Source organism: Lepeophtheirus salmonis, chromosome 13, assembly GCF_016086655.4.
Source record: "Lepeophtheirus salmonis chromosome 13, UVic_Lsal_1.4, whole genome shotgun sequence".
Lineage (NCBI taxonomy): Eukaryota > Metazoa > Arthropoda > Copepoda > Siphonostomatoida > Caligidae > Lepeophtheirus > Lepeophtheirus salmonis.
Window position 1 is genome coordinate 35275889 of NC_052143.2, and position 13346 is coordinate 35289234.

General features: G+C 29.5%; 1 protein-coding gene across 10 annotated transcripts in view; it reads left to right on the forward strand.

Annotated features, from left to right (window-relative positions):
- The window catches only part of LOC121127922 (uncharacterized), a 59536-nt gene that overhangs the window by 1540 nt on the left and 44650 nt on the right, over window positions 1-13346 (forward strand). For 6 of the 10 annotated variants that reach the window (XM_040723503.2, XM_040723507.2, XM_040723504.2 and 3 more), the window contains exon 2: window positions 319-441. In XM_040723503.2, coding sequence (XP_040579437.1) covers window positions 319-441 — 123 coding nt within the window. Of the gene's footprint in view, window positions 1-318; window positions 446-13346 lie in introns of those variants that run through there. The other 4 variants (XM_071892953.1, XM_071892954.1, XM_071892955.1 and 1 more) reach the window with 1 other exon arrangement.

Sequence of the window (13346 nt, forward strand, 5' to 3'; positions counted from 1 at the left end):
GTTATGGGTTTCATGACGTTGAACCAAGGAATGAATGTTCGTTACAAATTACACATAAGTACATAGGTACTTGAAAGGAATGTAAAATTTATAGGTATTAAATGATGTGAGCACATACATAGATGGGTAAGGCTTTTTGTTCCTTTTTAGTCAAAGCAAAATAATAATCATAAAAGTAATAACAAAAAACTAATTTTGAACGTGGGAGTATTAAAGGTAAATATACATATATGAATTTCTTTTAGAGGTCAAGTGTCTGAAATATTATTATAAAAAGTCATCTTTTTTATTTGATATAAATATATCTATTCTTTTCAGATGGAGTATTCACATCTTTGTTTAAATTTGGATAATTTTGAGGATTTAGACATACCGGAGGATTGCCCTTTTGTTCTAACATCCCCTCGTTCATTAGAGGCATGTCGACGACTTAATGTCAAAGTATGTAAGATGCCAAGAAATTCTATCATTTACGTTATTATGATCAGTTGATTATATTTTTGGGTAGTATCTATCATAATTTGAGATATGTTTTTCTTCGTCAATAGAGGAAATAATATGTTACCTCATAGTGTGTGTTAAAGACATTCCTTGATTTATATATGCTGAGATATGGGTATTATTGGGTCTATTATTATTGTATTGACACAGGGGTCCAATTCGATATAAGATAAACAAAATAATAGAATTGTGTGGTAGAATTAATTCATTTCTTTTAATATGCTTGATTAGAAAAATATATGTATCTGTTTTTCTATTTTATAAAAGAGATTGAAATCTCTTCCGTAGTTTGACACCTAATAAGAGATCCGGACATATACCAATATAGATAATACAAAGCGAGGCTCAAGATTCATAAGTAAAAGTGTGCTCACGATTTTGTATCGCCTTTTTCTCATTAAAATTGAAAGAAAAAAAAGTCTTACAAATTGAGGTCCAGATTGAGCAAGAGCCAGAAGGGCACTCATTGGTTTTAAAAACAAGTGCTCAAAAAATTGAATATTGAGTGGTGGTGCTTTAACTTTAGAAGATATGGTTCCATAGACGTTAGAATAGAGGGATCCAAGGGACGATTCTCCACTTTTAATACACAAAAACACTGAAAAATTGCATTATTATATATGTGACGTCATTTTATGAATAGAGCATGAACAAAATAAAATAAAATTATATAACCCCCAATTACATCAACACTAAATGAGCTGTAAGAAAGTTTGCCTTTGTAAAATTTGCTGTGGATTATATTTTGCCGTTTTTTATTTAATGTAATTACTTAGGTTTAAAAGAAACACGTATTATTGAGCACTTTTAGGCCATTTAACAGTAATTTGGATTGAATATCTATATCCTGATATGCAAATGCTGATCTGAGGAGATTATTTAGCGGGTATTAGGATAACACATAAGAAAAAAAAATTGTTAAATGTTATCTTATATACATTTCTAAAATTGATTTAAATCAAATAAACAACAACACTTCAAAAATAAGTTAAAACACACTGAATGTGTCTACAGAGGGTGGGCGGGCTGGAGGGGCTGTACCCCCCCAATTAAGAAATTTTTGCATTATTAAGATGAATATGAAAAACTCATTTACAAACCGATCTTGGTTATATCAATGTGATTATTATTTTATAAGTAACATTTGGCAAACTATTTTTAAATCGTGCATGAAGTAAGAGATGATTTTATCAGAGGTTTCACACAAGTCTTTGAGGTCAATAAATGATCATCCTTCATCGTTGTTAGAAAAAAATTCACAAATATGTTCACAAATATCCCTCAGATCAGGAAGAGTATAGATATTCAACTCAATTGGCAGTTAAATGATTTAGAAATTATCAATGATAAGTTTTTTAAAACTATATTATTTATACTAATTTAAAAAATGTTGAATTTTACCCACGGCAAGTAATATCACGTCAAATTTTCCGACGGCAAACTTTCCTAGATGTACTAAATATATGATTATTATTTAAATATATAAATCCAAATCCTCATTTCATGAAGTGAAGTCAGGTATTTTCCTACATTATAAATCATTTTTCTTAACAAATCTGTTAAGAAAGATCTCAAAGTCAAAATCAGTTTTGTATATTTTCTAAAGGGGCTTAAAAATGATTGAGTTATTCTTTTTTAAAGAGTGATAACATTTCTAAGGGGAGTGATAGGTTTTAATTTTGTATATGTATCCATTATGTAGATAGGCTCTTAAAATGATTGTTATAAAAAAAAAAGAAAAAAAAATTGGAGGAACATCTTCCAAAAGTGTTTCTTTTGTATAAAAATACATATGTCCCCTCAACATTTAGTAAAAAAACCCTATTTTAAGAATAAATATAGTGTACAGTGTGGGGACTCAAAACTTGCAGTAGTATAACGCAATTACTTGCACTAATATGGCTGAATCATATTAGTGACGAAAAACGTGATTTTTATGGAATCAAGAAAAGACAACGCAAAACCAATTTGTGATAGGTTCAAATACTATATTAAGCTATAATTTAATTAAATATGTCCTCCTTCATAAGCAATAACAGTCTTGACAAACCAGCAAACAGATTGACAAGTCTTGATGAAGAAGGTTATGCCCATGGGATACCACGCTGTCATGATAACAGCTCGGAGTGAATACAAATTTGGATGAAAAACTCTCCAAACTTCAAAGTCGAGAAGATTGAGATCAGGGCTGGAGAAGGGCTATATAAAGGCAGGCCAGAAGTCAGCCATATTGATGCTGCAGAAATTTTGTTTCTTATTGGCTGTAATGAACTTCTTGATATTGTAGGCTGTCTGGATGGAGATGCCAACGATCTCTTGGTAGTTTCTCCGATATTTTTAACACATAGAGAGATGGGATTAAAACAAAACTAGTTTTTTTGTTTATTTCAGCTGTCTTTTGGTTGCGTAATGAACCCTTATAATCAAAGATAGGGAGGTAAAATTGTCACTAAATCTACTGCAAAGTATTTATTTATGTACAATGTACATAGCTTATTAATGGTTTGGAAAAATTTGAGGATTCCAAAGTCTCTTTGTACAAATATAGTTTTCGAACTATTACCCAATATTTGATGTGTTTTTATTAGAAGCAACACGAGAAAATGTATTTAGTTTTAAAAATTATTCAGATATTAGATTCATTCTCAAAATATATGAATAATGGCTTTATCATTCTTATTTTGTCAATTTTTAAAATATTGAGTAATTGAGTTTACTCAACCTACTATTATTGAACATATATGTAGCTACGAGGAAAATCCGTAAGCATATCTCTAAAATTATATAAACTATAAAGTGTAGTTGAAGAGTAAGAAAACTTTAGATTCTATATCCAAATGATAGCTTTGCCAAGACGACTCTGAGTGAGCCCAAATGACTTCAAGTTTTCCAAGTCAAGTGCAAATTCATAAACATAATCGAATACTACACTTCTGCTTTTTAATTTATTTTAATCAACTTCAGAACGCAGTGGACGTCCAAATGAGGCGGTAACAACAGAAACATCAAAAATCCACAAAAATCTTTTTAAATACTCAAAAAGTGAAGTTGTGTGAGTTAGCTGACATCGTTAAGATATGAAGCGAATCTGTTGTTTTCACATTGCATGAACATTTCCCCTGTTCAAAGTGGATGCTCACTATTCTTCAAAGATAAAAACCATTTCGTCTTTGAATTCTACATTGCTTCTTGATGGGAAAGAATACAATACACGCTAAGTAATAGCTTGAAAATTATTTTAAGGACTCAATTCCATAAAATGAATAAAAATAATAAGAAAAACTTTAAAAAAGCAAATTTTGAATGAAAAAAAACGTGTTTTCATTGTTAAGCACTGTACTTTTCAACCCATGGGTTACATACATTTAGGGTTGCCAACAGTCCTTTTCAAAACGGAATCTTCCTGTATTTATGGAAAAAAGCTCCCGTCCCGTACTGAGCTGAAATGGGACGCACATTGTCCCGTAATACCAAAAAAAGGTCAGTAAAATGTCATTGGAAAATGAATTACAATGCACTTTATATGAAATGTTACGGTAAACGTGTTCCCTGGCCATGTCCTGCTCTTGGACCAATGAGCTGACAGCATATTCACACACGTGTATTATGACATAGAATACGCTCATCCCATTGGCCCATGAGGTACTCTTGCATGCGAAGAAGATAGTAAAAACAGCATGGCTGTCAGTGACTTGGACACTGCTCTACGCCAGGTCCAGCTTTAGAAAGTCATTCAACTCACACTCCTCCAAGAAAAAAAAAATGAAAAGGATGCAAAAATACCGTGAGTAATAGGAGAAAGCTAACACCTCGGTAGAAGAATTCACAGGACAAGGAAAAGTAAAGGAAATCCCATTGGCCGACCCTGCCAATGAGGTGCCCCTTATCTATTTTTCAGAGAATTGACAACTCTAAATATATCTACTTGAAAGTTTTGTCAAACAATGGAAAAAAGAAAATAAACCATTTTCCAAATAGACCCTTCATGATTTATTTGAAGGTATGTGAGTTCAATTATACTTCAAATGATGGGTGGGTCTCACACAAATCAAACCGTAATCATATATAAAAACAAAAAAGTATAAATTGTCGTCAAACTATAACATATTATTATATGTAGAGGTGGGAGTCCTGGAAGAGGATTGTAGGAAGTATATGTACCTTGTCATTTAAGGCCATCTATGTAAGCCATATTATTCCTCTGAGTCACATCCCCCAACATACTCCTTTTCCACAATTTAAAAAACTCAATAAATCTCCATATCGACTTTTTATATGTATATACTATTATAACTAGTGATGAGTTACGAATAAAACTCGTAAATTGGTCTTATGAGGTATACAAAAAAAAAAAAACAAAAAAAACTCGGCTTGTGTGTCAAAATATGATATATTTACTCTTAATTCATCAAAAATTATATCTCTTCCCTTTTTTTATTTTGAAAATATTAAAGTACGTAAAAAAGGTATTTTTTTATTTGGATTCAAAAAGTTTTCCGTCAACAAAAGGAAGAAGGATGCTTCATCCGAGAAGCTACATAAAGTGAATCTCATTGTTACTAATTAGAGAAGGGAAAAATCATTTTTAAATGACAAATTTTAAATAATCTTATATTGCAGCAGGATTATACATAAAATGGGCTTGGTTTAAATTTTTTTGATGAATTTTACATAAATCTATAGCTATTTCATAAAAGATTATTTTTTTATACTATAATTCTACATATTAAATTTTTCAAAAAAAAAAAGTCAAAAATACAAATAATATTCACAAAAAATCAAAAATCCACAGCTGTTTACAAAAAAATTCAAATATTACTTTTTTTGAAGAAAAAAGTTCATAGGTTCATAGCTATTCACAGAACATTAAATTTTTTGGAAAAAAATTAAATTAAAAATGAAATAAAATTTTGGAAAATTACAAATTTAAATATTAAATTTTTAAACAAAAAATTCAAAAATCCAAATTTATTCACAAAAAAAATACTTCTTTTATAAATTTTATTCAAAAACCCATATTTATTCGCAAAAATTTTTCACAAATCCATATCTATTCACAAAAAAATTGAAATTTTTTTTACTCTGCTGCATAATTTGCCAGAATGAACTTTTTTTTAAGAAAATAAATCTCTTAAAAAACATTTTTTATCCTTATTTTCACGTAAAATTCTTTTATCCTATCCAAAAAAAAAATCTAGAAAAAGCCACCCTCTGCAGACACCCCTGTATATAAAATATGGTTTTTTTTTGACTGACAAATTTAATAGTCTGCAAAAAGTGTAAGGTTGTGTCAGAGGCCTCCGTAGGGGGTGGACTAGAGAGGATGTAGTCCCCCTAAGTCAGTAAATTTTGTCTTTATCACACAAAAATTATCATGTAGGCAATTATTGTAAGTTTCATACGCATGAAAGTAGTGCGTATTCAAGCTATTAATAAGTATTCCATCCACTAGAGAGAATACCTCGTAATTTTTCGAGTTTGCTTTTTATAAACTCGAAAATAATGGAGCATTAAAATTCTGCTCGCGGCACATCACTAATTATGACTATTAAGAAGTGTTTATTCTCTTAAGAAACGAGAAAATTGAAGGTCGTGAAGATGGAGAGAGTTCCCTGGTTTTTTTTACTAATAAAAATAATACTAACACCTACGCAAGAGAAGAGACATAAACAAAAAAATCTCAAGAGGAAATTTAATCTTTAATATTATTCATACGTGGTATCTACTTATCAATAATAATATCATATATAGTATGATTGTGGATGATTCAAATCTGATAAAGTCCGATGCTCCATTAATAATTATCTTTTATACATACATTCATATAATATTAATATTAGGACTTTACTATCAGATTTTGTAATGATTGCTCAAGGAAAAAGAAAAGTGAAAACGTTTCATTCTTTTTTAAGCAGCAAAATGATGTCATACTTGAGATAAAAACGCAGAAGAAAAGAGAAGCAACTAATATGTAAATTGTATGGTCAGTCAGTCCATGTCGTATCCTTTTTGTCAAGGATCAATTGTTTAATTAATGTTTCATATCATCAATAGATATGAAAAAGAAGAAGAGTAAAAATACGCGGGAGTTTCGAAACTATCAGGGTTGCCAAATGATATAATTAGAATGGATATTATCGTAAGGAAAAAAGAAAAGGCGGGAGCGAAACAACTAAATTAAGATATTTTTTAACATCACCTCCCTGATGTATGATTTTGGGGGAAGAAAATTATTTTCTTTAAATGATCCTTTAATTGGTTGGATGGAGTTGCACTGATTAAGTATAAGTAAACATTATAGTATTACAATTACTCCATCTAACCTAGGAATCTTTTGATGAAATCCCTATATACAAAAAGTATACTTCTTAACTTAAGAATCGCCTGGGCGCGAACGCACCTTAAATTTAAAAGAATAATTTCTCTCTAATCCATGAGCTACGGCGATTCTATTTGCAACTCCATCTAAACAATTAAAGCACCATTAAATAAATGAATTACTACTATACAGAGGAGATCCTTTGACAGTTAAAATAGCATAAATACAACTCTAGTTATAACTAGAGTTGACATACTTGTAATGAAAAAATAACCTCTAAAAATAAGAAAAGGAAAAACAGTTGTTGCGTGTGCTCTTTCTTCTTTTTTGCTCATTATTTAATAGGTCGGAGTGGGGTTCATTTATACCTCTGACGTAAGGATTCTCCCCTATCTTTGGTGTAAACTGTTTTAAAAATGCATATTATATTAAATATATATGAGTTTAAATATAATTACAATATTGTCCCTGCAGAAATGATATTTTAAATGTAGAAGGTTCTCCTTTTTATAGCATTAATTCATTTTTTCCACCAAAAAATACTATACAAGCAGCTGATGTTAACAAGGATCTAATTTCAGTGGTAGTATATGTCTCTCTACTACCGTCTCCTTTGCTTTCTTATTTCCTTACAAATTACTCCATTCTATTTATAACAAAACTTATATATAAAATAAAAAGTGCCCTCTGGAAGACATCCTTTTTACTAATATTCGGTTGCAAAGGGGTTTCAAATTTTTGCCGGAACTGTCTTTGACGCATGTGTGTCTGAAAAAAAAAATTGATCATAGCCAAATAAGAGTTAATTCAAATTAAGCCAATACAGGTTCGGAACACTGATCATGGCAAAAAATACCATGTATTTTGTTTTCACTTATGGATTTTTTTGCTTATTTTACCATAAACAGTGTTCTGAACGTTGATTGGTGAAATTAGAATTAGTGCTTGTTGAGAATGGAGAACACTTATCATCATTAATTGAATTAATGGGGATTGCTTAATGTCCGGCACGACTAGTCTGCAGATACCCGGCCACCGTAAGACGCAAAACTAAATAGGATTTCAAACGATAATTATGACTGAAAAGATAATAAAATGTGAAAAATATCAGCTCAAACCAAAGTGTATATCACAAGAAAATGATGCAATCAACTAATTTGAACTCGTTGACAGAAATGTGACTTACTCTTAGTATTTAAAATTTGAGATCCTTTCATATTTTGATTTAAGAGAGAGTGCACAGGTGGCTATACTTGAACATTAAACTGTCCCCATAATAATCAGGAGGTCCCCGTATAAAGCGATTTCAATTATTTAAATTTTATAGTATGGTATTGATCGGATTAAAAATGAAGTAAATGCCCGATTAAAATTAAATTTTACAAGTTTCTTGTCTGTTATACATTATTCTAAATAACTTATCATGAATAAAATATTTTTATTGCCCTAACCATAATAAAAAAACAAACACAAAGCAAAAACATTAAAAAGTGGACTTTGAAAAATAATTTCTCCCATTTTACGGGTTTTAGTACTAAAAAGTCCCCCTTACAACACGGATTTTTCTAGTTCGTCCCCTTTTTTATTATCAATATGACATTTGGACTTGATCTGTTCACAATTTTTCTGTTTATTTCTGAAAAAAAAAATCCGATCAGGTGCTCATTTATCTTTTTTTTAACTAAAAGACGAAAATTCGTTCAGTTTTTATGAACAATTAAGTTGGCTACAATTGAAAGTGAATGTCTTTATTTTTTTATCTCTCTTTAATTGATGTTTCGAAAGTAGTTCATTATTGTATATTGGAGATGAAAATTCAAAGATTATTAACATTTGTGATTAGCTCTCCGTGACTCACTCATAAGAAGTCAGCGACTCACCTTTTTGTCAAACCCAATCAGTTGAGAAACGCTCATGTTGAATGTAGACCAATGGATCATCCATAACAACACTCATTTCTCCGTATTTCTAGACCCTTTTTTACTTGAATTTCATTATTTCGATCAATGGCATCCGCTTTGGCAAAACAGAACATTTATTTTCGTTGATAAAAAAAAAATAATAACAATATTAATTTCCCTTTTTGGAAACAAAGTTATTAAAAATGTATGTACAAATTGCAACGCCTCTTTTTTGTTTTTTGTTTAAGTGTGGGACTTTGATCATATCGATATCTATCTTTTTGCGTCATCTTGGGGACTAACATATAAACAGAGACAAAAAATAGTCTCCCTTCAACTTTGTTGCGGAGGTACATAATAGATGAAGCAAAAAGTTCTGAGTCTTTTATCACTTTATTTTGACAATAAAATTAACTTAGTTAGAATTATCGATTATAGATTGATCCAAACGGGTTTCTGGCTAATTTTCTGTCCTTGGAAAATGGATTAAGGGCTCACATACCGATCCAACTCGATAATTTCCATTATTTTATCAACATTTTCGACGTTCATATTACCAGAACGGAATCGTTGGAAGCACCAATTTACTGTTGGGTCCATAAACAGCAGATTTTTATCGGTGCCTGCTCTTCCTTTTCACCTACGTCGTAGGGATACTGAAGAATGTATCGAATTTTCTCTTTTGGAATCCTGTAACAGACAACTATCTTCACCAAACAAAAAACTGTAAATTAACATAAAATGTATTAATCATGAGATATAGCTCACTAAAGACGTCTAGCGAAAAGCCCTCAGAACTTTTTACTTAACCTAATATCCTATTTACTACCATTTAATATATACCATGAACACTTCTCAGAGATCTTAGATTTTATTGAGTTCTAGGTATATTATAGTTGTTTTTTGTTGTTGATAGATTAAGATGATCATATTTGGTGCCTATCTTTTAAACACTCCTAAAACTACCCACTTATTTATCTTTAAAGATGATCTAAAATTTGGCAAAAGGTGTTTTCTCTATGTATATCGCCCAGCAGATAATACAGTAAGCAAAACAAATTGACTCCCAATCCGGGCCACTCTAAGCCACACGTATGGGAAAGAAAGAAAAACAAAGACGGAAACAAAGGAGTACAGTATTATTAATAACTTTTTTTTGTATCCCCAATGACGTGAAAAGTAAAAGCTGGACAAATAAACCATAAAAAACTACGTTCTTTTGAATACATTCCATCACAACGCCTCCCAAAACGTGACTTCTTTGCTTTTTTTTGCGTATAAAAAAACATTCATCATATCATAAATATATTTAAATAGAAATGACGTACTGAAAATAAAGGTACTCTGTTGTATTGAAATCATCCAAACTCAAGGATAAAACAATTACGGTTATGTACGAGTTTAAAATGGGTAAATTTCCTTTTATAGACATATTTTATTATTTTGATTATTACAGATGCACCATTTTTGGCATCTTTTTTTTAATCATTAAAATAAATTAACTTAAAATAGAGAAATTGGCAAAAGAATGATCGTTTATATATTTATTTATTGATACTCTCAAAGACTGTTCCGGTCTAAATATGAAGGAATTAGGTATCATAAATATATTCAATTATACGATTTCTTTCAATCTTTTTTGTGCAGTTTGTAAACTTATTTCTTTAGAAGGGTACATGGGCCTAGCTACCGTATTTATTACGACTAGTGATGTGTAAATATAAAAAAAAAGTATATCCACGTTTTCACTCAAGGCGGAGCTCTGTGTAATCACAACTAGCCCTTCCTGAGAGATAACTGGCGTGACTGGAGGAGAGGGGCTGTTGGACTCCTCACAGGAGTGTCCAGTCTAAAGAGACTTCCATCAAGAAGGAGTTGACTAAGTTCGAGTCTGATTACATAGTCAAGGCCTGCTAGTGATTTAGGCCTCGTATTGAGGAAATTATTAGGGCTGAGGGGTCATATAATGAATTAAAGTTGTACAGAGTACTATTTTCAGATGATTTTGTTAAAAAAATGTCTTTATAAAACCTCTTGTTTCAATTTTATTCTGGACAAACTTTTAGAATTTTTTTTTAAATATTAATTTTTTTGGAAAAAATTCAAAAATCCACAGCTTTTCACAAAACATTAACATTTTGGAAAAAAAATTTAAATATTAAATTTTGTCGGGAAAATATGTCAAAATCCATAGTTAAAAATAAAAATTATTTTCTTTGAAATTTTTTTCTAAGTCTATTACTTTTCACCAAACATTAAATATTTTTGAAATTTTTTTTTTCATACCTTCAATTTTTTTTGGAAAGAAATTCAAAAAAATCACTAATATTAATAAAAATTAAATTATTGGAAAAATAATCAAAAATCCATGGTAATTCACAAAACTTTAAATTTTCCGAATTTTTTTTTTGAAAATCCGCAACTGTTCATAAAATAAAAATAGAAAATTAAATAATAAATATTAGAATATTTTTTTGAAGTATTAAGTTTTAGAGAAATTTACAGCTCTTCCAGCCCACCACCCTGCGCACACCCTAGGGTACAATAAAGGTAACGACGTGTACTATAAAAAATATTGTGCTCCTTACACACTAATAAGTTTGAACTATCAAGATAGGGCAAATAATTAATATGAGAACCAATATTTTGCAGGTTACCAACTGTTACTTTAAAATATATATATATATATGCTCACGACGATTTCAACCATTTTCACATCCCTAATTATGATCATAGGAATATGCATAATGCACATCCCACGCAGAAACAATCAATCATAATACATTTTGATGAACAGTATTTCTATTGTTACCTGTGTATTCTCTATTATAAAATTTTATCACAAATATGTATAGAAATTATTGAAAATAATAAAAAATATTTTATTATTATCTTATTATGATAATAGAAATATATGTACAGGGACGTCCGCAGGGGATGGGGCCGAGGGGCAGTAGTAGTAAATTATGCAACAGGCCAAAAAGTTTACTTTTTGTGAATTGCTATGGGGTTTTCGCGGGTCATACAGCCTACCATTAACTTATACATATCAGTCTAACCTTTTATACAATATATCAACAACATCAATGATAAATAAACAAAAAATAAAGAAATAAGAAGTTTACCTCATTATATGTTGACGCATGTGTTATTTTTTATTCTTTTTTAAAATACTGTGATAATATTTCTGATTTATTCTAACTATGTACCTGTAGCCTATTATAACTATATCTTATTTCGATAGCTACATGTAATAACAAACAAACAAAAATTGAAAATCTCTCTGGGTTTAATTACCTATATGAAAAAAAATCAAAAAAAAATCGTTATAAGTTTATAATCAATAATAAATAAAGCAAAGTCAGGGGCGTTCGCAAGAGGGGGGCGGCTGGAGGGCATGTAGCCCTCTCCCATCCCAAATTAAGGATTTTTTGCTTTTTAACTACAATTTTTTTTTCCATAAACATTAATATTTGTAATTTTTTATAAATAACTGTGGATTTTCGCAATTTCTTTGAAAAAAGAAATTTAATACTTAAAATTTAATTTTTGAAATTTTTTTCCGAAAATATAAATATTTGAAATTTAACTATTGAAATATTTTTCCAAAAAATAATTTCCTGTAAAAACTATGGATTTTTAAAAAAAAATCCCAAAAAGTTAATGATTTAAAAATTAATTTTTTTCCAAAAACTTTGATTATGTGTGACAAATTGCTATGGATTTTTCAATTTTTTTTTTTCCCAAAAATTTAATAATTGAAATTTTAGACTTTGTGATTAGCTGTCGATTTCTGAAAAAAATAAAAATAAAAATATTTGAAATTTTTTTCCCAAATTTTTTTTTCGAATAAAAACATTTAATCACTTTTTATGGATAAATAAATGTCTATCAAAACTATTTTATGCACAATAACTAACAAATACTTGTCAGTATCTCTATTGACTAAGTAAAGATGTGTGACTTAAAGATGACCAAATATGACAATGCAATATTGCAAAGGTCATTTTCATACTATATTAGATCTTTTTTGCATTATCTGTAATCGAAATTAGAAGAAAATTGAAAATCAAACCGCTCTAGTATACACGTTTGATACATGTGGTAACCTACTTTAAGTGTCTTTCTAATTAATCACAATTGTATCTTTTAATTTATAGTCCCAAATTTTATTTCATAGATATTTCCTTTATATATACGACTTTTTCTTGCAATTTTAAGGATTTCAAATAATAAAATAAAATGTAATACCTGAGCGTCCTCAGCTGATGGGCTGGAGAAATTGTAGTAAATTTTTTTGTTCAGGAATAAAATATTTAACATTAAATTAGGGGTAAACATTTTTGTGGGAAAGATTAATTTTATTGAAAAACAAAAGTAATTCTGGCAAATTATGCAGCAGAGCAAAAAAGTGAATATTTGAAATTTAATTTTTTGTGAAAAGTAACGGATTTATTAAATATTTTCCAAAAAATTTAAAATTTGAAATTTTATTTTCATATTTTTTTCCCGAAAAACTTAATTTTGTGTGAATAGCTGTAAATTTTTTTTTTTTTAGAAAAAAGGTAATATTTGAAATTTTTTTCAAAGAAATTTTATTTTCTATGTAAAGCTATGGATTTTTG